General features: G+C 52.5%; 1 protein-coding gene across 1 annotated transcript; it reads right to left on the bottom strand.

Annotated features, from left to right (window-relative positions):
* Positions 1 to 1975: 1975 nt before the first annotated feature.
* Positions 1976 to 16051, bottom strand: Krt7 (keratin 7). The gene is made up of 9 exons (XM_057791418.1): positions 15313 to 16051; positions 13731 to 13942; positions 11862 to 11922; positions 10005 to 10100; positions 9492 to 9656; positions 8531 to 8656; positions 6241 to 6461; positions 2622 to 2656; positions 1976 to 2223 (listed from the first exon to the last, which is right to left on the bottom strand). Exons 1-9 carry the CDS (start codon positions 15619 to 15621, stop codon positions 2066 to 2068), a joined length of 1383 nt encoding a protein of 460 aa, XP_057647401.1. The 5' UTR covers positions 15622 to 16051; the 3' UTR covers positions 1976 to 2065.
* Between the last annotated feature and the right edge of the window lie 8593 nt (positions 16052 to 24644).

The raw sequence follows: 24644 nt of genomic DNA, 5'->3' as shown, positions 1-24644 counted from the left end.
ACCCTCCGCTTAATTCCAACCTGTCTTCAAACACTTATAATTGATTTGTATCATTCACCAAGCCCTCTGGGATACTACCTGCCACCCAGCATGGCTAAACAATAAAGCTTGGCCTTCGTGGGTCAAGGCACCATCCTAACTACCCAGCCATTCCTCCAAAAACTATAGCACCAGAGGGAACCCTACCCAAGAAGCTCCCATTTCTGGCCCCAGAGGCAGCAAGCACCTGCCTATCATTGGTTGTGTTTGGTCACATCCCTGACTGACTGCCTTCCTTGGGGCAATATGCTCTATCCATATTCTTTGGGTTGTCTCCCAGAAAACAGTCTGCTCTCTGGGGATTCCTGCTACCTACAGCCCCTAGCTAGGGAGCTTTGGTCTTGCTATTCCTGACGCCTTTACACATTTCAAAGACTCCATATTTGCTCTAGGCCTCCCCTGCCTGTGCAGAAGGGAACTGCCCTCCGGAGGGCTGATGGGATGGGGACTCTGAGGCCACTTTCCGGTTCTGTCTGTGGGTGCCTTGCCTTCTGGAGTGCCCCATCTGTGTTTCAATAAAGGCTGCTGCGATGCAAGGGTGTGTGGTGTTTTGTGCCAGTGTCGCCACTCCCTGCTGGTTTGCCTGCACCAGCCAACCAGTCCTAAGCCAGGGAGGAGGGTTGTCTCTGGATTCTTACCCACTCTGCACAGCATGGTGCCTAAGACACAGGGGATGAGTTGGTAGGCCCCAAACCCACATACAAGGAATCACAAGGCACTGAGGGACAGACTCTACCCTGGATGAGGACTGCACCACTCAGAGCTCTAGGACACCAGTGGTCGACTTCCTCCATGTCCTGTTCCACACCACACCCCAGTTCAAAACTCCATGCCCATGGGGTCAAATACACAGATTCCTCAGAAGTCAACACACCCGTGATGATGGTCTCCATCCTGTCCCCTGTGCCCACCCACTCCCTGCCATCCTTTGAGGCCCACTCGTAGACCTTTATTACAACCACCTTATGCTGCTCCCACCTCCCCTGTGGGCCCCACACTTGCAGACCTCAAACCAGCCCCAGCGCCCCCTCATGCCTGGGACCAAAATTCTCAATGCAGAAACACCTGAAGCTCTACAGCAGAGACCCAGACATTTGGAGGCCCCCGACAGACGTCCCCTCCTCCCTCCCTAGGTATCTAGATACAGCCATTCCTTCATCCAGGGATCCAGCACAGGCTCTCTATCCACAGCCTAGGCTCTGAGACCCCTGCTATACCAGACCTCCCTCTGTCACCCCAGGGAGTCACCCCCGGGGAATCTCAGTTGCAGAGGAACCCCTCAAAAGTATCAGATACATAGTCCTAGGTCCCAGGAACTGACGAGGAGGGCTTTCTTCAACATCTACCTGCCGCCACCTGTTCCCTGAGGCCTTCTTGAATGACCTCAGGAGAGGCACTGGAACCAATGCCAGCCTGAACAGGGGCCTAGGTGGCACCCTGGATAGGGGTTCAGCACCTTGGAGCCACACCCCCATCAGTCTGAACCAGTCCTGAGCATGCCACACCCTCTGCTCCCTGTGCACATCAGTCCTGGCTGCCAGAAAAGGTCGCTCAGAGGAGAACTTTACTAAAACCAACAACAGTTTCAGACCGTATTCTGTCTTGTGACAGGGACATGAATCAGGAGGGGTCCTGTATGTGGGACCGGGACGTGGATCAGGAGGGGTCCTCCTGTGTGTGGGACAGGGACGTGGAGCAGGAGGGGTCCTCCTGTGTGTGGGACAGGGACGTGGATCAGGAGGGGTCCTGTATGTGGGACCGGGACGTGGAGCAGGAGGGGTCCTCCTGTATGTGGGACCGGGACGTGGATCAGGAGGGGTCCTGTAGGTGGGACAGGGACGTGGAGCAGGAGGGGTCCTCCTGTGTGTGGGACAGGGACGTGGAGCAGGAGGGGTCCTGTGTGTGGGACAGGGACGTGGAGCAGGAGGGGTCCTGTGTGTGGGACAGGGACGTGGAGCAGGAGGGGTCCTGTAGGTGGGCAAAGGCTGTGGAGACTCCCCAAGCCCACAAGCTTGGTTATACGTGCTCAGTTGTGGGGGCTTCTGCGGGAGGTAGATGTGGTCCTGATGGAATGGGCCTTGAGGCTCCCGGGCCCCCCACTGCTTAAGAAGCTCAGAGCATTGCTCCCCATGGTTCCATCGAAGAGGAGCCTGCTGCCACTGCCCCCAGTGGAATTCACCACAGCTGGAAAAGGAGAGGGTCTGATTAGTGCACACACCCCTGCCCAGGGAGCCCACCCTTCTCCCAGCCCACCTTCCTGCCACAGCCGCCCCCCTCCTTGCCCTGCCTCCCTTCTCTAACAAGGCCCTCCAGCCTAAAAGAAACTTCTTACAACGGTGGGGCCCTCCCCAGGGTCTCAAAGCCGTTCCTAGCCCAGCTTCCCTCTACTCTCACCTTTGCATTCTTGCTCTGGGCCCCTGAGCTGGGTGGATATGAGTTCCATGGAACCTACCAGAACTGTGTGTGGAAGGGGAAGCTCCTAACTCCAAAAGCTGGGGCTTTTGGACCAATCTACTCTGCTCTAACTATCTAAGTCTTCACAGCTGGCACTGCAGGGGGTTGGGGAGTAGCCAAGAACTTACAGATGTTCACAGGGCCGATTCCACTTCCAGACAACCTGAGAGAAGAGGACAGGTCTATAAGGGTGGCTCTCACCTCAGGGCGGAGCTAGCACTGCCAGGTACCAGCCTCCAGAGGCCAAGCAGAATCTCCATCCCTCCCTTCTTGTTCCCAGCTCATCTTTAGCCTTGTTTCAAAATCACTGAGGAGTAGGAGTGAAGAGGCCCACTTAGTTCCCGTTCCCAGTCAACTACATGGCCTGCATCAAAGTTCCAGGGCGTCCGTATCCCACCTCTAAACCAGGCCTACCTCCAGAACCAAGGTGACAGGTGTGTTTGTGAACATTGCAGCATGCAGTGTCCCTACGAGCCCCAAACACCCAAGGCTTGGGAAACAATTACCACGCTCATTAGTTGTGAGCAGGCCTGCCCTTCCTCACCAGAAGTTCTCAAAATGGGCTGCTGCTTACGGACTCCTGTGTCCAGCCCCTAGCACAGGCCTGGAACTAGCAATTACTTAATAGATGCTGAAATAATTAATGAATTGTTGACTGACTTTGGCTCCAGCCAGGACTGAGAGGGTAGGGGAAGGCGGGGTGGCTTTCAGCCGCCCCGTGGGCCTGAAACAGGTCTTGCAGTGGAAATTCAAAATCTGAGATAGCTGGGTGTGTTTGTTTGGTGACTCATAGTCCCATTGTCACCAAGATCTTGGCCTTGGGGTTCAGTTGCTTGGCAGGGGGGTCAGATACCTTACTTTGATGGGGAGGGGTAGGGGGATCCACTGGCTCAGCAGCCTCACAGTGAAGGTGGGAAAGGGTCAGGTTTTCGGGATGCTTCCAGGATGCTAGACCAATGGCCGAGACTGCTAGAAGTTGGGGCCGCCAGGGGCTGGGTGCCACCAAGCAGCAATTCCAGGGCACTGTCTAAAGGGCGCGCTGGGAACAGGCCTGATGTCCAAGTTACAGTGACTGACTTACTCTTCCATTGCAAGTATATATTGACTTTGTGACTATATTTGTAACATTGTATCTCAAAGAATACAAACTCAAAACAATTATGAAAGTTTCAGAGCCACAGTCCCTGAAATGTCCAGGAAAAGTTAAAGGGGTTAAGGGCCCCAGTGTAGATAGGAAGGTTCAGAGAGGCCTCTCAGATGCAGCTGCCTGTGGGACAGCCTGTGTGACATCCTGTGTGACAGCCTCGGACAGCATGTGTGACAGCCTGTGTGACAGCCTCGGACAGCATGTGTGACAGCCTGTATGACAGCCTGTGTGACAGCCTCGGACAGCATGTGTGACAGCCTGTGGGACAGCCTGGAACAGAATGTGTGACAGCTTGTATGACAGCCTGTGGGACAGCCTGTGGGACAGCCTGTGGGACAGCCTGTGGGACAGCCTGTGGGACAGCCTGTGGGACAGCCTGTGTGACAGTCTGTGTGACAGCCTGTATGACAGCCTGTGGGACAGCCTGTGGGACAGCCTGGAACAGAATGTGTGACAGCTTGTATGACAGCCTGTGTGACAGCCTGTGGGACAGCCTGGAACAGAATGTGTGACAGCTTGTATGACAGCCTGTGTGACAGCCTGTGTGACAGTCTGCGTGGCAGCCTGTCTTCCAGAGGCCTCTGATGTTCAGTTCTTCTTCTCACAAAGAAGTCAGGTGGTTAAATAAATGTTCGTATAAACAGTGTAATAACACTAAATAGGGTGCACAGACCCTCTTTTACCTCTGGCCTACATTCTCAACCATGCCCCCCCATCTTCCTACCACTCAGACTTTCTGCCTCAACACTCCCCCACTCCCGCCCCCACACACCCCTACCTTCCGGTCTGCTCCATTCATCTCCCCTGTGCACACAGCTTAGGAGAGAAAAAGTTCTCCAGTGAACTTAGCATTTAAACATTGTAAGTTCCTGGGGCCAGGATGACGGCTCCACAGGTACGAGAGCTTGCCACCAAGCCTGACAACCTGAGTCCCACCACACAGTGGAAGGAGAGCACCTACTCCCCAAAACTGTGACCTCCACACACACTGTAGCATGTACACACACACACTGTAGCATGTGTGTATGCACATATACAGACACTGTAGCATTGTGTACACACACAATATAAATGTTTTTTTCTAAACTAGTTTGTTTTTTAATAAGTGCAAGCAAGCAAACGTAATAAATAAATAAGTAAATAAGCAAATAAATAAATAAAACCAAAGATCCTGGTTTCTGAGCTTTCCCTTTGCAGGTGTTTATCTCCACGGTGAATGCACTTCCTCCCTGAGGGCAGAAACATGGCTTAAATATTGTCTGTCTCTACGCTGGATTCTAACAAGGCTACTCCCATGCTTTCCCAGCATGGTTGCTTCTCACCTCTCCAAACCCTAACCTTCTCCAGGACAAAGCTTTGTATGGCCCCGGAAGGGATCAGTCCCTGTAGCCTCTAAGAACAAAAGCAACCTCAGACTGAGGTTCTCTATCCTGCAGGAAGCCAGCCCAGCCCCTGCCAGCCTTCCCCGTCACTGCAGGTGACTATGCACACAGCTCTGGGGACAGAGAAAATGCTCCTAGCACAGAGTGACACATGGTGAGCCCAGGTAGCCATGAAAAGCGGCCTAGCTTGTTCACGGGCCAGCAATCAGCAGCCCTCAGCTGCACACTGCTCTGTCCCTCAGGTGACTGAACCACAGCTTGTCCTTCTGCAGATCCTGGAGGCAACGCTGCCTGACCTGCCTCACTGAAAATTTGCTGAGGATCAGTAAGGGAGTCCTGCTAGGAGCTGCGGGGATGGCTCAGTGAGTAAGAGCACCTGCTGAGATCTGCATTTGAACCCAGAACCCATATAAAAAGCCAGGTGTGGCCTCACATGTGCCTGTGACCCTAGTGCTATGGGGGAGCAGGTGGGAGACAGGATGATCACGAGCTACCTAGCCACCAGCCTAGCCTAGCTCTAGGTTCCATAGGAGACCCTGTCTCAAAACAAGGCAAACATGGAGCAGGGCACCGGCATCCTCCCCTGACCTCCAAGCATAAGTTTGAATGTGAGAACCTGTGCACACATGTACTTATACACCAGACACATGCACCATACCAAGAAATAAATCATTTTTTAAAAGCTCTGCTTGTTAGTATTAAGGCATCTGTATTGGCCTGACCTTGGGGTTCAGACAGGATTCATCCCCAGCTGCAGCCACTAGAGCCCCTCCTGTGCACATTCACTATGCTCCCTTTTTAAAGGACCCTGTCCACCTCCCATCTCTCCCTCTCTCTTCTACTCTCTGCTTCTGTCTTCTCTTCTGCTGTTTCTGTCCCTAGAGGCCTGTCCCCACCTCCCCTTCCCTCTTTTTACATTCCCTTTATAGAAACCCCTCCACATGAACTCTGTTGCATGATATCATTCTCTCACCGGCCACTTTTTAAATTCCAACACTGCTAATGGCCCTACTTAGGAAGGGACTTACCACATGGCTTTTCCATCCAGAAGAACATTTTCTACGGGGTTAAGCAGCAATCAGGGGCGTTGGGCATCCTGTCCCTCCCACCCTATACCCTGCAAAGGGCGGGCAACTAGAAGATGCCTGTGGGCGTACTAATAACAAAGCCAGACCTTACTGATCCCCCAGGACCTCCTGCTCAGCCTGCATCTCTCACCGGATCTCCTCGCCCTCCAGCAGCTTGCGGTAGGTGGCGATCTCGATGTCCAGGGCCAGCTTGACGTTCATGAGCTCCTGGTACTCGCGCAGTTGCCGCGCCATGTCCTGCTTGGCCCGCTGCAGGGCGCCCTCCAGTTCCTCCTGCTTGGCATGAGCATCTTTGAGTGCCAGCTCCCCGCGCTCCTCAGCCTCAGCAATGCTGGCCTCCAGCTTGGCACGCTGTGGGTGGTAGTGAAACCATGAGCAGAGGGAACAGCTGGCCACTACCTTCCTACCAAACCATGATGCTCCTGTCCGTCTTGCTTGAGATGGCTTCACTGGCCCTGCCTACTCCCCCAAACACCAGGGAATCCTGAAGGTTAGACCCAAGGGTATGAGGAGTCAATGCTTAGGACCTGATGCTGGCTCTGCCACTTTCTAGCAGTGTTCCCTCCAGGCCAAAGACTCTTCTTTCTAAAAGAGTAGTGATCAGTATCTATCCCACGGAATACGGTAAGGGTAAGAGGGATGAGCACAGTTCCCACAGGCCGGTGTCTCCTGAGAGCAGCTACCACTTACTATGGGTGTTAGGGCTTCCCCGCCTTTGGGCACTTCCTCCACTATCACAGGTTAGGTCATGAATGGACATCAAGGGTCCATGTGTGAGGCTTTGTTCCCAGCCTATGGTGTGTATCAGGAGGTAGAACCATTAGGGGCTGGGGCTAGTGGAAGGAACTGAGGGCACGGGGGACACGTCCATGAAGGGGAATGAGGAACCCTGGTCCTTCTTCTCTGCACTCTGGCTGAGGTAAGATGAGGAATTCTGTACTACCATCCACACACACACACACACCATGATCCACATAGCCACCTACTCGAAGTGACGATACTTAAAACAGGCACTGAAACCGTGAGCCGAAGCAACTCTTTTCTCCTCTAAATTGGTTCTCTGCAGTGTTTTACACAAAGGGTAGATCGCTGTCTAACACAAGCACTAACAAAAGTTGCCTCCCTCTCCCATCCCCAACACTCCAGCCCAGGGTGTTTCTGCCCGTCACGAGGATCCCTCACCATCCTATAGGGGCTTCTTCCTTCAGCTGAAGTCACCACCTCCCTACTCCATGGACACCACTCAGTGGAGTCCTCTCGCACTAATGTCCCCGGGGCCATGCAGGGCAGCCCCTGCCTCTAGAGACCACCCCAGTCCCTTGAGGCCCTCGGTGGTGATTGCCGTCTGAGAAAGCTGGTGGACGTGGTGAAGGCTAGGGTCTGAGGAAGGACCATTCACTATCCTGAGACTCCTGTTCTGACCAAGAAGTTGGTCTGCTTCCCTGGGTGACTCACAGTTCCACATCCAAGCCAGAAGGCAGCAGCTGCCCTGTGTGTAACCCACCTACAGGGCTCAGAGAAGGCTCTTCCTGGGTAAACCACTCTACCTTCCGACCGCAGTTCAGTGAAATGTTTGCTGAGACAGCGGCACGCATCCTCTGCCCACCCATGCTGCAGACGCCTGCTCAGGCTGCACTGTCATGACCACATTAGCACCTCTGTCCCTCAGGGGACCCTTCCCTCACTGACACCCCCATCTCAGCTTCCAATAAAGTACACGTGCTCTCAGACTCTCCTTTGAGACTTCTGTCCCTAAGGCATGACAGGCTCCAGAAGACAGGACCAGTGAGTCAGACAGATGGCTTCCACTCTCAAGGAATACGCATTTCCAGTGGGGTGAAGACAGCCAATAGTTTAATAACCTCAAACACTGCAGACAGTAGAAGGTGCTTCAAAGCCCTTCAGGTGGCTGCTAGTGGGTGGCTGGGGGTTTGAAGATGCCAGGCCCCACAAGGGGACTCTGGTCCCTAAATCCCACAAACGATAAAGCAAAAGCCCTGGACAGAGCTGGGAGAATCACAGGCTGGTGGACCGAGACCCTTGGAGCAGGAATGCGAGGTGAAGGGGATTTAGGAAGCAGGTTAGCACAGCCTGAGTGAAAGGAGGAAAGGGTGTGGTCCAGACTGAAGACAGGGCGGGACATGTCATGTGCTCTGAGCCCAGAGTTAGGGGCAAGCAGAGTGCTCAGTGACCTGAGTTCCCTTCCACCAGCTCCATGCCCAGGCCCTGGCCAAAAGTTTGTTGACTCTTACTGTCAACCCAGCCCAGGCCCTGGCCAAAAGTTTTCCATCAGGTAGGCCTGAGATGTGAGCTACACCCACCTGGGCCCAGGCCTCCCAGATTCACCCTGACCTTGACCTGGATAGCTGCCTCTCACTCCCATAAAGCAGGGATAAGGCAGCAGAAGGGCAGGTCCCCACCTGGTTCTTCACGGCGTCAATCTCAGCCTGCAGCCTCTGGATGGTGCGGTTCATCTCTGCAATCTCATTCCGGGTGTTGCGGAGGTCATCTCCGTGCCTCCCGGCCTGTGCCTGGAGGGTCTCAAACTGAAAGGTCGTGAACACAATGGTGGCAGGGTGGGCCATCACTGCCAACCACTAGGGCCTTCTCTCCACCCACAGACAGTCTCTCTCAGCTACAGTCCCAGGAAAAACAGTCACCCCTCAGTCACCACTACCACCCAGGCCCCCACATTCACAATCCCAAAAGGTCAAATGACAGGGCAGTCTCTGTCCCCTAGTAGCCAGGATCTGAGAGCATGAGTCCAGGCCTGAACTTCTCTATCTATGCACACTGCTTGGCTCCACACCCTTTGCACCCCTCAAACCTGGCTTCTGACTTCTTTCAGTGACACTGGTTTAGCCCATGTCTCTCCCATGTCTTTAGCAGATTGCCCTCAGCTGTTTTGACTCTATAGTAACAATTAAGCCTCCTGTTCCTGGAACCCTGCACTTCAAGAGCTAGTGCCTATTCTTCACCTACCAGCTGTGTGAGCTGGAAAACTGACTTAACCTCTCTGGGCCTCATGTTTAGAATTACAATCATAGCAGTGCCCACAAAACAGGGCTGTTCTGTGTATTAGACACGTGGGGTGATAGAAGACTTAAGACGCTGCCTAGCCCCGTGCACATGTGTCCCACCTGATCAGCACTGACACTGAGCCATTCTCAATGTATGTCTCATTGCTCTTCCTCTGCCCCATCAGCCTGGGTTCAGGCCTAAGGCAGGGAACTAGCCTTCTTTATCCTGAACTCGAGCACACCATGTTCTCAGTCACTGGTGCCTGCCAGGTCCCGAAGACTGAAAATATGATGAGGAGAAAGGGAGCTGCCACCCAGAGTCTAGCAGAAGGAGGAAAGATGTCCCCAAATGGCCACACACCTTGGTCTGGTACCAGGCTTCAGCCTCAGCCCGGCTATGTTTGGCCATCGCCTCATATTGGGCCTTGACATCGGCAATGATGCCATTCAAGTCCAGGGAGCGGCTGTTGTCCATGGAGAGCACCACGGATGTGTCTGAGATCTGGGACTGCAGCTCCTCTAACTCCTGCAGGGACCAGACAGGACACTGGAATGCATGTCTGGGACAGACCCGCCCTGTCCCACACCACACTGGAACCCACCCAAGGAAAAGAGAAAGAAGAAGCCGGAGTGGGAAGAATAGCCAGTGAGGCCCCAGAACAGGCTGAATAGTTCTGCCTACCCTGGCTTCTGGCATCTCAAACACAGAATCTGGTAGGATTAGAAGAGAGAAAGAGAATATACGGTGCACACAGCAGCTCCTCCTGTGAGGTCCCCTCAGGGTACTAGCCTTGGCCCAACCCCTGCCAGATGATGGTCAGTGGGGCTCCTTCCCAAGGCTAGAAGATGGCACGTCACCCACCCTGGAACTCACCGTCTCATTAAGGGTCTTGAGAAAACTGATCTCATCATTCAGACCATCCACCTTGCCCTCCAACTCCACCTTGTTCATGTAGGCGGCATCCACATCCTGGGGTGGACAGACAGGATAGAGAGAGAGAGACACCACGTCCTTAAGACAGGGAACAGCCAATAGAGATGAGACCAAGTCCATCAATCCTGCCCGATATTTCAGGACAATACCCTTGCCTCCCCGGAAACTTCCTCGCTGGCCCTGCAGGTTGCTGAATCGGTCACATTTCCAGCCTCTCCACAACCAGCATTACCTCCCCAACACCTTCGACCCAGAGACCCTGGGCCCCAGGCCAAACATGTGACCAGGTCCCAAAGGCTTCATGGTATGGACACAACCCTGGCTCAGACATCCTGGCTGTGGGAAGAGTCACACTGAACACCTCTTCTCCATCCGTGTAAGAGCAGAGTGTCAGTCATTTAGATCCCTTCACCCTCCTAATGATGAGAAACTCCAGCCAGCCAGCTTCACTGGAAACACTGGGTGACTCCGAGGCCAGTGAGCGCAGATCACAACCCAGGTGGGAGACGGCCTTCTGTCAGTGCTTTTACATCACCGTGACCAAAATGGCAGCCCAAACAATGTAAGGGAGGAAAGATTTGTCTACGCTCTGGGTTTCAGAAGCCTCAGTTTGTCAGAGCAGAGAAAGCCTGGAAGACACAGCAGCTCACATCATGACTGACGGCAAACCAGAAGCAGAGGGAGGGAATTCTGATGCTCTTTTGGCTTTGGCTGTCTGTCTGTCTGTCTGTCTATCATCGATCTACCTACCTACCTACCTACCTACCTATCTATCCATCCATTCATTCATTCATCTACATACCTACCTGTCTATGTCTCTCTCTGTCCATCCCTTTTATGCTGCTCAGGGCCCTAGCTTCCCCCCTCAGTTACTCCTCTCTGGAGACACCCTCTCAGATACACCCAGAAGTGCACCTCACCAATGTTGCAAGTAATTAACAGTAATAATAATTAAAAATCAGGTTCTGACTATGTGGCCCAGGCTAGCCTGGGATGCACTATGTAGTCCACACTGGCCTCAGGTTTGCAATCCTCTAGCTCAGCTAAGCTAGAATTAAACGTCTGTACTGCCATATCCAACTCCTAGCTGATCTAAGCCCAGTCAAGCTGACAGTGGAGAAAACCATCACACTCTCCTACCTACCCTCTCTGGGCTGACCTTGTGGGTCTTCAGGGGCTGGCTCTGTGGCCAGGCAGTACACCTGCAGCGGGGTCTGCATACAGAGCTGCTTGGTGAGAGGGTTTGGACTTGGGGTTCTAAAGGCAGTTAGCACAATCCCTCTGAGACACTTCTAGGCTTACCAAAGGCCACCTGCACACCTTCAGGAACAGGGAGCTCATCCTGACTCAAGACAGATTATTGTTCATTCTGCAAACACCTGAGACCACCCAGGAGCCCTGAGGTCTGGGGTAAAAGTTCTGACTCCCAAAAGACACTTCCTTAGATGATTCTACGACCTCCCTCTCAAACTTCTATCTTTTTATTAGTTCTAACCCTAAAGGTCTGGAAACAACTCTATTTGCCCACGAGAGATATGGATGTGCACAGGTGCATGCATGCATGCACGTGCACAAACACACACGGGGGGGGGGGCACATACAAGCATACATGAACATAGAGCATGAGGACACAAATTGTCCTACTCCTATGTGACTGAGACTTCCCCAAACTCAGCATTCCCTTCTGTTTAGTCAAAGGCAGGCCTTGACCACAGACCTAGCCCTAGGGTATAAGGGCCCTAAGGGCCCTGGTACCACCCTGGGTATGAGACAGCCCCCAGCGCCTCTGCCCCTCACCTTCTTCAGCAACACAAACTCGTTCTCAGCAGCCGTGCGCCGGTTGATTTCCTCTTCATACCTGCAACCAGAGAGAGGCATGGGGACGGCCCAGCTTTGCCTCAGACCAGTCACACACAACACTCAGTGGCACACCTAAGACAGCAGGTGGCACAGTTACAAAACCTAATCTCTCTTACTTCCATGCAGATAGTTCCAAGTCTTTGCATCTCGGCATGGAGGGAAGGGGCTCCGGAAATAGATGTGAATTAAAAACCAAAGGCTGTATCTACCGGTGGGGAAAGCAAGCAGAGCCAGGCTTGGGGGCTGTTTAATGGGGCCTAAAGTGCATGTTTAGTGGCATGCACTTCCTGTGGGATAACTCACTCCCCCTCCCAACAGCCTTACACTATAGTACTGTAATTGTCAGAGCTGAAAGCACGGAGGCAGGTCACCTGGCCGGGTCATTGCACTGAAAAGGGACAAAGCCCTGGCCTAAGCCCTGGCAGCTGACTCCACTGCACCTGCCTTGACCACTAGCGAGGCCCCACCCCTGAAGTGCGTAGAGGAAGTTCAAACGGAGAAAACAGACAGAGCACATATGAAGCGCCCACGCTGGGTGGTAGCCCACATCTCTCCCCCAAATCCCTCTTCCTCTCAAGGAGCTGGCACCTGTTTCAGGGAGGACCTCTGCCGGCAGGAGCCCAGGCTCAGGACATTCATGCATCCAGAGTGGCACTTCAGTCCCATAGAAGCTACAAATCTGCAAGGCTCCCTGATGCCCCGCCTTGATGCTGGGCTGCTGGGCTGCTGCCACCAAATGCACTGGCTGATGCTCTCAGAGCACCATGCCCTTCCCTGTGCCTGCTGCCAGCTTCCCATTCACCCTCTGCCTGGAGCTCAGCCTGCTCCACAGAAGCCAGATGCTCTGAGGTGATCTAGTGCGGGGAGATGGGTGCAGGCTGAATCCCAGGCAGCAGAGGTGGCTGGCTACTCAGAGCCCCTTTGCCCTGCACCTGTCCGGTTCTACCCATGGTGAGATTGGTCTGTTGACACAAGCCCAAAGGAAGCAGCTGGTGGGAGACACTCCCCGGAGGTCCTGTTTGTTCTCCTCCAGTCGGAGCTGGTATGCCTGACTTAGTCACCCAACCACAGAGCACATTGGTTGCCCCCAGTGCCTAGGGGCAGGGGGCAGGGTGGGGCCCAGCTCAAGCCTGCTTTCTGATCAGGGAGGGAAAAATTGAGCTGCAAGGGCATTCCAAGGCTTGTCCACAAACTCCAGGCTTCCTGTCTCTGGCAGCCTCTTCCCTGGCTCTGTCCTGAGCCCTGCCCTGTCAATAAAAACCATCATTTCCATCTGTTTCTTTCCTTCTCACATCTGGGAGTTAGAGACCCAAATTCAAGACCAAGTTTCCTATGACCTGCTATGCAATCTTGACTAAGTCCCATAGACTGTCTGGTTCCAATTCTTCATTTGCTCATAAATAAATAAATAAATAAATAAATAAATAAATAAATAAATATGCACACTGTTCTTTTCTAGAATAATCTGTGAGGGTTTCGAGTTCTGAAGCTCTCTGTCATGTAATACCTTCTGTCTATGGCACCTGAGGCCTTGAGGCTTAGTCAGGCACCCAGAAGGAACCAGGACTGTCAGGGTACACTGTGCTATTTCTCTTGACTAAGCAAGGAGAAACAATGAACAGAATGTCTCAACAACATTCCCTGGGAGGCAAAAGGAGAGGTGGGGCAGGGACATCACTCAGGCAGTTCTGTTGGTGGGCAGCTATGAACTCTGATCCCTGAACCAGGGATGCTTGCAGAGTGCCTATGATTGGAAGGCACACTATCCCAGGCCTGGGGTTCTCCGAGTGGCACCAGGGACATTACTTATTCTTGAAATCTTCCACCACGTCCTGCGTGCTTCGCAGTTCCGCCTCCAGGCGGCCTCCATCCAGCTGCAATGTCTCCAGCTGCTGCCGCAGTCCCGCAATCTGGGCCTCAAAGATTCGGGGAAGCTTGCTGCCCTTGGCTGACTTCTGCTCCTGCAGCAGGGCCCACTTGGTCTCCAGCATCTTGTTCTGCTGTTCCAGGAAGCGCACCTGGAGGGGTGTGGAAGAGGTGGCTCCTGAGGGGCTGAACACTGGAGGCACCCAGCAGAGCCCATGCACCCACAGTTGGTCCCCAGTGCTAACTTCTCCTCTCCAGAACCCCACTTCAAGTGAGAGATGTGGAGGAAGCGGGCTTGGTTTGGTGGTGTATAAGCATTTCTAGTCAATTTGGCTTCAATGGTATTCTCTCTCTCTCTCTCTCTCTCTCTCTCTCTGGCCTTTAGTAACCTCTTTCTTCTCTGAAACCACAGGTGAGAGTATTAGGCAGCTGACTGCACTGCCCCTCCTTCCAGGCTGGAGCTACTCTTGCTCCCTCAGCGTCTTCTCTCCTTCCCCTTTCCTCCAGCCAGGTATCAGGGCAGCGTGCTAAGATCAAACCAAGGAAAAGAAGCATTGACTCCCATCCCAGGACCAAAAGGAACCCTCAGGCTGAAGACAGGAGGAAGGCAAGAGGAGCTGCCTCAAAACCAGCAGCCTTGAAAACCAGGACTTGGATTAGGACAGTCTGGCCCGGCATCAAGGCAGGAGCCCAGATCTGGGTCAGCCGGAGGAGAGGGGACTTCTGAGGATTTCTAGGATAAAACAATACAGGCAGGAGTTTTGGAAGGAAGACTCTGAGGCAGGGGAGTGGGTCCTAGCCAGAGGGCCAGGCAGGACTAAAGGCCTCAGGTCTCCTGGGACCCCTTCTCTGAGAACCAAGCTGCCTCTCTTGTCCCTAGAAGGCCATGGATGGTAGGAATGGACAGCCAGGGAGCGTTATCTTCAAAAGGATTCCTGTTGATGGCCCTCAGCCCAGTCCCTATTCCCCACTGGGCCATCTCCAAAGGCAGAGGTGACCTCAACTCCTACAGCAAAGAAAGGTAGAGGAACAGGCAGGTGGGTGGGGCAGGAACCTCCCTCTCCCCGGCGTTTATTCTCAGATACATCCTTCTCTCATTGGAAAAGGACAGTCCACCTCATTCCTGACTCCCCACAAGCTCCTCTCAGGAAAGGGACCCAGGCAGAAAAGAACTAACTGCTGGCCTTGGCCTCCAGAGCTCCCAGCCTCGCCCCTGCACCACAGTGGCTCCAAAGCCCCAGAGATCTCAGACCCAAAAACAAAGGAAGATGGAGATTGAGACCAGTAAACAAAGAAAGATGGACAGATCTTAGAATCCTTGAGGAAAGGGAAGTACACAGGGCAGCTGCTGGAGGATAGAAGGAGCTTGGACACTGAAGGAGGGTGTAAGGAGCGTTCTACAAAGATCCCACCCAAGACACTGAAGGAAAGAAACCCGGTAGGCCTCCTTGGGCAGGACTGATGCAGGCGTGGCCAGTAAGAACCGCTAGGGCCTGACTGGGGTGTGTCACATCGGTCTCACCTTGTCTATAAAGGAGGCAAATTTGTTGTTGAGGGTCTTGATCTGTTCACGTTCCTCCTGGCGCACCTGCTGGATTGTGGGGTCGATGTCCAGCCTCAGCGGCGCCAGCAAGTTCTGATTGATAGTGATCTCTCGGATGCCAGAGCCCACCGGGCTTCCATAAGCAGAGCGAACGGCCATGCGCGGCCTAGAGGTGCCCAGGCCATAGAGGCTGCTGCTACCAAAGCCACCGGCACGGCCCGAGCTCAGGCGCATCTGGGAACCTGGGCCGGGGAAGGCGGTGGAGCGAGAGCTAAAGTGGATGGACATAGCGGCTGGACGTGGCTCGCTGGACCGGGCGGGCGAGGAGCAGCGGGAACTGGCTGACCTCAGGCAGACTGCGACCTTTTATTCCTCTGTGTGGGCCCTGAGCACACACAGGTGGGGACAGGGCGGAGCTGGCCGCTGGCCACCTTTCTCTGCCGCCAGGGGCTCTGGGGCCGCCTTCTGCCCTCGCGCCGCCCCCAGCCGCCGCCCAGGCTCTCTGTCCACGCCAGAAATGTATGCAGAATGTCAAACGCCATCCTGGGACACCCTCGCCTCAGGGTGCCTCAGACACCCGCAGTCCAGAAATCTCTGGGCCTCTAAGAGACCACCTTACAGGAGCAGGCCTGGGGTGGGAATACCCAGATTCCTGAGGCCAGCAGGGAAGCTAAATTCTACAAAAGGAAGTGAAGGACAAACTTAAGCTCCAGCTGAGAAAGTTGAAACCCCTCACCCACTGGCTAGGGAAGCCCAAGGCATTATAGAACACTTCCTCCCAGCCTAACTACAGTACACCCTCCGCACTCCACCCAAGTTCTGAGCTCCCCCCCCCCCCAAACCACTTTATGGGTTTCTGGAATGCCCGTAGGTACACTTGCATGTGTGCATACATGAGTGGAGTCTGTGCATACTGGTCTGGATACACATGTGTATGTACATCTGTGTGTCCTGGCTCCTATGCACATTTGTGTGTCCTGGCTCCTATGCATATCTGTGTGTCCTGGCTCCTATGCACATCTGTGTGTCCTGGCTCCTATGCACACCTGTGTGTCCTGGCTCCCATTCACATCCAAACACTCTCCCCCATCCTGCCCCATTTTCCTATTTAAAGGCCCACCAGGTTGTACCCGAGAAGGAAATCAACGGTCCAGGTCTGGCCCCGCTGTGTAGCAGCCAGTGCCAGTACACTTATCACACCCCTGAGTGTTCCCCACTCCCATTTTCCCAGACTCAGCTGGTCAGCCTTTGGCCTACCTCTAGCCCCACCCAGTGAGCTGAGTCTTCAGGGAGTCCCGGGTGAAGGAGGGTGGGAATGGACCGCTCCTCCTGCTTTGCTATCTCAGTTAGAAACGCCTAACCTGGAAAAGCAGACCCCCACACCTCAGAATGCATCCTCAATTCTTCGGCTCCCTGTACCCCTCTATCCCTCCCCACTCCACCCCCAATTTCGAAGGTTGTGTCCTGCCCGCACCAAGAGTTCCTCTTTCTCTAGCTGGGCTGTGCCATCCTAGCATGGCAGCACTAGTGCAATGCCCTAGACAGGTCACTGCTTCTCCCCAGGCCTCAACCCCCTCAGGCTGAATGCCTCGAGAAAGCTGGGAAGTTCTCTGCAAAGAAGAAAGGCGCGGTCAGGCCAGGCCTCAGCCCCCAGTAACCACCACGCACAGACTCGAGAGACATTTCCTCATTCCAGAGCCTGCACTGTGTCTTCCCTGGGCCTCTTGCCCCTCCCTGGAACACTCTCAAAGGCTCCAGCGCTGGCTAGATTCCTCCTGCCCCTACATTCCCAGGCCAAACTGAGAGGCCACTCAGTGCCAGGTGAAGGCAGGATTCCCACCATTCTCATCCCTCCCCCTCGCTCTCAAGTTTCACAGCCCTGGAAGCCGCCCATCAAATTCTTGCCCCAAGGGAGGTCAGTCTAGTGGTTCATCTGAAAGTGCCGCACATGCGCGTGCGCGCGCGCGCACACACACACACCCCACATGCTCCTGCTGGCCCTCACAGAGACCACCTTCCTAGACCCTGTCTTAGCCCCACAACTCTTTCCTTCATTGTCCTCTGCCCATCTCAGCGACAGCATTCTGCTATATATACACAGAGCATGAGCATGCGCACACATACACACACACACACACACACACTCATTCACATTAAGCCAAGCCAAGTGTAAACTTCACCTATCCTCCAACATCTGTGCTAAGCACCCTTAGGAACCTAGCCACCAACAGCAGGGGACCCAGGTTCTTAGCCCTACTGTTCAAGAATCCTGACCTGGATACCTGGCCCATGGACATAGTGGTTCCTCCCACAAAGTAGTGAAAATATTTACGGCTATTATTCATAGCCCAGCAATGTAAAAGCACATTTTATGATTCTTTGTTTTAATTTTTAAAAATATTTTACGTATGAGTGATCTACATGTATGCCTGCAGGCCAGAAGAGGGCATCCGATCTCATTACAGATGGTTGTGAGCCACCACGAGGGTGCTGGGAATTAACTGAGGACCTGTGGAATAGCAGCCAGTGCTCTTAACTGCTGAGCCATCTCTCCAGCCCCACGTCTTCTGATTCTTAAAGGAAAAAAATCCCTTTTTCTTATCTTGGAATGTGAATGCTTCTGATCACACTAAGAGCCACTTACCATTCTGTGTGGACCATTGGGCGAGGTGGCTCAGTAGCAGACCGGCGTGCATGTGGTACTATGCTCAATCTCTGATAGTGGTACACAGAAAAATCTGCACATAACTCTTACAAAGGAAGCAAGTGACAAAGGCTAAGAAGAATGTGACTGACAGCAGGCTACTTCTCTGCCTGGAAACCACCATCCTGAAGAGTGTAGCAGATACGAAGAATGTGGGCTGCTGGTTACCTAGCACCTAGTGCACATGCACCTGCTACAGACATGATGAACCATTTTATCCACAGGATATAACCTATGACACCTTCTGTGGCAGGCTCTCACCATATAGCCCAGGCTGGCTCATGGTCCTGTCCCAGGATCCTAAGTGCTAGAATTACAGGTATGTGTCACCAAATGCAATTATTGTCCCCATAGGAAGAGAAAACATTAAGGCACAAATAATTAAAGTCATTTGGCCAGGCGTCAACAGCTAGTATGTAGAAAAGCTAATATTTGAACCCCAGTAATTAGAACCACAGGATTACTTGCAAAAAATAATGATGATGACAATAGAGAGATAGGAGAAATGATTCAGTGGTTAAGAGCACCTTCTTAGGTTCCCAGCACCTTTGTCAGGGGACTCACATCTACCTGTAACTCTAGCTCCAGGGGATCCAATCCCTCCAGCTTCTGTGAGTACCTGAAGGCATATACATGTGTGCGCACTTGCACACACACACACATACACACACACACTAAGTGAATAAATAAAGTGAATATCACTGTAAGAAGGAATACTAATTGCAAACCTGAAGGAGTGCTCAGCACAACTCAAACTGGGGTGGGAAAAAAGATTGAAGCAGGACACCAAGCTGGTGTGGTGGCCACGCCCGTAACCCCAGCTCTGCGGGAACTGACAGTGAGGGATGGTGAGCTGAGGACCAACCCAAGCTGCATGACAAGACTACACCTCAGAAGACAGCACCAAAACAGAAATGAGATCCTTTTGTGCCTGTCAAGTCATCAAAGACTAAATTGATGTTAGCAGCATTCCATGCGGGCAGCTGTGGAGGTAGCAGCAAATCTTGTCCTTTGATGCTGGGGTTATTGATTGTCACTTCCTCTTGCAGGAAAAGTTAACAAAAGATCTCAGAATTACACTGGCAAGGACTGGAGAAACAGCTCAATGGTTGTTAAGAGCACTGGACGCTCTTGCAGAGGACCTGAGTTCAGTTCCTAACATCCACAAGGAGGTTCAGAACTATCTGCAACTTCAATTTCAGTGCGTAGACATATATATGCAAGCACTCACAGATACACATAAGATAAAAAATAAATCTTTCAGAAAAGCATGTCATCAGCTTTGACATGTATGCATAAAACCAGATGAGTCCATCATCCTGCCATGAGTTCTTCCCTTCCTGGCATTCACAATAATGCACACATACAAGGTCCCTTCTGTACTGTTTGCATTCAAGAAAACCTGGAAACCTAAGTGCCTGTGCACAGGGAACCCAAAGAACGAGCTGAGTTAGCTGCTGTATTAGTTACAGTTTTGCCGCTGTGATAAAAGGCAACCTGTAGAAGTTTCCTCTGCAGCTTATGGTTGCAAAGGGCTCGAGTCTGTGATAGTGGAGCAGAGGTAGCAGGCATCAGGGGGTGGGACCAGCAGCTGAGATCTCACATCCTGAATTGCAAGCAGAAGGCCTTTTGAAACCTCCGAGTCTATCCCCAGTGACACAGGGCTTCCAGCAAGGTCACACCTCCTATTTCTCCCCAACAGTCACCAACTATTATTATTCAAATGGATAAGCCTTACTTACAGGGGACATCCCATTCAAAGCATCACAGCTTCGTTCAGTGGATGGCTGTTTAATGAATACACCTTTCCATGTTGACCCAATCTTCAAATCTCTAATTAATCAGTTCATTTGGACGTTCTTCCTGCATGGGTGTGCATGCATCGTGTGCATGAGGCATCCAGAGGCCAGAAGAGGATGTCGAATCTTCCGAGACTGGAGTCACAGCTGATGTGACCTGGCAAGTGGTGCTGGGACTCGAACCCAGGTCCTCTGGGAAAGCAGCCAGTGCTCTTAACTGCTGAGCCATCTTTCCAGCCCCGCCCCCCCCCGAGATTTTAGCCTTTGCATATCCACTGCAAAACTGGTGTGGTTTTACTTTATTTTTAACAACTCCTTTAGCTTTGCCTACATCATAAAGGATTTCTTCACACACGTGTGTTGTACTTTGCTTTTTCATTTATTATTATTATTATTATTATTATTATTATTATTATTATTATTATTATTGTCACCATCATTTTTCAAAGTAGGGTGTCTCTGTGTAACAGCCCTAGCTGTCCTGAAAATAGCTCTGTAAACCATGCCGGTCTCAGACTCACAGAACCTGCCTGCCTCTGCGTCCCGAGTGCTGGGATTAAGTGTGTGCCACCGCCACCCAGTTGTACTTTGTTCTTATTTCATCCCTTCCCTGACTTCTCTCTCTCATGTCACCCCTGTATAGTGATACTTCATTTGTGTTTTAATAAATAAAACTTGTCTGAAGATCAGAGAGTAAAGCAGTCCCACTGGTCAGCCTTACAGACCAGGCAGTGGTAACACACACCTTTAATCCCAGTAGCCACACTAGTTGCCAAAGAAACCGGGCAGTGTACGCCTTTAATCCCAGCACTAGAGAGGATTATAAAAAGGGAGGGACACCTCTCAGTCACGGTCTCATTCTGATATTCCTGGAGGCAGAATTGCCATTTTCAAACTGTGGTCAAAGTAAGAGTCAGTAGCTGGCTGTTTTACTTTTCACATCTTCAAGTTGAACCTCAATTTCTCTCCCTGAGTTTTTATTAATCGTGCTTCACCCCTGCCTTCAGCCCATTCTCCCCCCCCATGCCTTCAGCCTATCCCCTGCCTTCAGCCAGTTCCCCCCCTCCTGTCTTAGCATGTTTTTCTATTTCCCTACGTCATCGTTCATCTGTCAACATGTCACAGACCTAGACATACCTAGGAAGAGTATGTTAAGATTTGCCTCTATCAAATTGGCCTGTGGACAAGTCCATGGGCATTTTCTTGATTTCTAAGTGATGTGGGAAGGCAAAGCCCACTATGTATGGTGCCATCCCTGAAGAGACAGACGAGGATCATATTACAGAGGAAACTGAGCAAGCCAGGGAAAGCAAGTTAGTAAGCCACACTCCTCACAGCCTCTGCTTCAGTTCCTCCAGCCAGGTCTCTGCCTTCAGGTTCCTGCCTTGATCTCCTGCTCTGGCTCCTCCCTAGAAACTGAAACAGATCCTTCCCTCCTGGGGCGGCTTGTGTCAGTGCTTGGTCACAGCTGCAGAATGTGAGCAAAGACATCCTGTTGATTCCCCTTCAACACTCGTGGCTCACACACACCCGTACTCTTACACATGCACACGTATACACAATTGAACATCTAGGTCTCATACACAACAGAAACACACACAAGTTTTCCTGAGTCTGACTGCCGGCGTTTCTTTAAAATATCCTCCAGGGTTGCACAGGTCTCTCTCCCTCGGCTGTGTCTACTTCCAGCCAAATCACGCCACGTTATAACCTCCTGGCCACTGCTTCCTGTGCGCAGAGATCCTAGGACTCCCTCCTGCGCTGGCACCCTCACTCCACACAGATGGCCCCCCAGATCTTACCCTCCCCATTCCTTAAGCTGCCCAGTTCCAGCAACATCCACTTTCATCTTTATTTCTGTGTCAGTCACAAGACCCCGACCTGCTCAGTCCCGAGGCTTTAAACCACAGGTGGGTTTCTCAGCTACGCCAGCGTCCTGGCACTGAGCCCAGAGATTCCATTCTCTTCCCACCCCCACCCTGCTTCAAACACCTCTCCAGCTTGGACTTGATCACCTCCCCTGGTCCCTGACTCTGCCTGAAGTCCCTTCTCCCTAGATAAGGCCCTGAACATTCGACTTCTCTCCTTGGCTTCTAAACTCAAGAGAGAAAAAAATAAGCAAAAAAGGGAAGAGGAAAGTGAGATGGCTTGGTGTATAAAAGAACCTACTGCCACCTCTGATGACCCGAGTCTGAACCCTGGAACCCACACAGTAGGAGGCAGGAACCCCAACTCCCAAAAGCTGACCTCTGATCTCTACATGCACACTGGAGCACGTGTGTAAATTCCTCCACGCGCACAATGAATAAATGTAAAAATAAAATAACTAAACTACATATATTTTTCTTCAGGCAGAAACAGAGATGCCCACATGTAATCCAGCATTTGTGGGCCTAAGATCGACCAGCCTGGACGAAGGAAAAGAGAAGAGATGAAGGGAGGGGAGAGGAAGGAGAAGATGGGAAGAGATTGCATCACCACCAACACCAGGACCCAGCTCAGCTGCATCCTCCATGCAACCAGAAGGGCGCTGCTCCCGGTCCTTGGTCTGCAGCCTCAGTCAGGCCTCTCCACTGCTTTGGCAAAGCTTTAGGGCCTTCTTCCTGTCCCTGAGACGTCAGCTGCTATCATCTCCCCCAGAATTCCACCTGCCTCTATTACCTGCCTCTTCCTCCTAGCGAGTCCATGCCCTTCTCTCCCGCTTCCATACTCTCTGCCTCCTCCTTGCTATTAAGTTGTTCCTGCTGTCGTTCCTCCTGGCACCGTGGTCGCCGTGCACCTTCACTGCAGCCCGGCACTGTGGTCGCCATGCACCTTCACTGCAGCCCGGCACCGTGGTCGCCATGCACCTTCACTGCCACCGTTCCTCAGGGCACCATGGTCATGGTCACCATGCACCTTCACTGCCGCCGTTCCTCCCGGCACCGTGGTCACCATGCCACCTTCTCTGCCGTCGTTCCTCCATGGTCACCATGCACCTTCACTGCCGCCGTTCCTCCTGGCACCGTGGTCGCCATGCACCTTCACTGCCACCGTTCCTCAGGGCACCATGGTCATGGTCACCATGCACCTTCACTGCAGCCCGGCATTGTGGTCACTGTGCACCTTCATTGCCATCGTTCCTCCCGGCACCGTGGTCGCGTGCACCATCACTGCTGACGTGGGGTAAGAAGTCAGATGTCAGCAGGCTGCGGTTTCAGTGGGGTGAGGAAGCGGGAATTAGAAGGACCTGCTGAAACTTGATTTATTGGCTTGAAGTGCGGAGCAGGCAAGAGACTTTTTACCATTGTGTGCGAGTGGAGATCACAGGGCAGCTGAGAATCAGTCCCTCGACTTCCACCATGTGGATTCCAGGGACCAAACTCAGGTTAAGTGGGCTTGGCATCAAGCACCTTTACCCACTGAGCCATCGCCAGCTCCAGAGGGACCCTTGGAAGGAAAGAAAGGAGACATGGAAGTTGATGTAAGCAGGAAGTAAGTTTAAATGAAGGCATATTTACAGCAGGAGAGACATAGACACACGGGAGACAGACATGTTAGGGAGGGACCTTAAACATGAGAGATTTACACAAATCACTGGAGCAGGATCCAGAGAGACGCGCCTAAGAGACCTGGAGGAGCACACAAGGAAAAGCCCCCGCCTGTGGTAGGAAAAGGAGCTGAGGGCAGAAGAGACATATTCAGACGCTCACAGCGCAGGCCAAGTCAGGCTCTGGAGCAGCTACCTAGGTCTGCTTCTGGTGAATGTATCTGAGTTCTCTATACCTGAGATTGCCACATCCAGCAGACTCCAGAGACTACTGTGACTGGGTTTGTTACTGAGGTTATGAAGAAAAGGCAAGCACACAGACATGGAAAAGTTGGCATTGAGTGTACTGTGCTCTCTGATGGAGGAGCTACAGCATGCCGGAAGCTCAGCGTGTTTACTACATACAGTTGAGCAGGGAGGCGGGGTCAGTGATACAGCTGAACAGGAGATGGGGTTAGCCAACCTGGAAGAGCAAGCAGTCTCTGTTAGGGAGCTCTCTGTTGGGGGAGCACTCTCTTTTGGGGTGCACTTTCTGTTGGAGAGATATTTTCGTCTTCAGGCCGAAATATCTGGGAGGCAGAGGAAGCTTGGGACATTTTCTGTACACATTGTCCATATCTGCACTTGGACCAAAAGGGGAGACTTTGCCGTTTCCCCCAGCTGACCTGAGGGAGGTTTTGCCATTTCTCTTGGGTCTTAGACATTGGGGTCCTAGACACGGTGGTGCCCGTGACAGCAGCATGTATTCTCTCAGGATTTCACTCACGTAGAGCTTCCTCCACTCCCCACATCCGGTCACCACACGTGTCGGCTTTCTCTAGTCTCGGCCATCATGAAATTCCACCCCGTGAGAACTCAGCCACCTCAGGAGAAGCCGCACAGCTCTCCGGCAGGACGGGTGACAGTGATTTGGCTCAGTCTCACCCCAGTTATACAGCCCTGTAGCTGACCCCTGTGAGACCCCATTTCTTTATCTATAAAGTAGGCTCAACAGTGTCTGTTCTGTAGGCTTAAGTACTGAGGAACAAAACATGTATGACATGTTAGGGGTTCTGCGCCCCTCGGAAAGACCCAATAATGAGACGCCATCTTGTCAGCTGATCAATGGCACAACTGTCATGCTGTGGACATTCCCAGCTTCTCTCTTCTGATGAGGGCCCAAAGGTAGGCATCTGGGATACTACCTTCCTTGATTTGTTCCTCATTTCCCAAGACTATGTTTTTTCTGGTTAGCTGACTCCTGGAATGTCCTATGTGCTTGCTGAATGTTCTGAAACTA

The sequence above is a fragment of the Chionomys nivalis genome, chromosome 17 (assembly GCF_950005125.1).
Source record: "Chionomys nivalis chromosome 17, mChiNiv1.1, whole genome shotgun sequence".
NCBI lineage: Eukaryota > Metazoa > Chordata > Mammalia > Rodentia > Cricetidae > Chionomys > Chionomys nivalis.
This window is presented reverse-complemented; position numbering and strand designations above follow the sequence as displayed.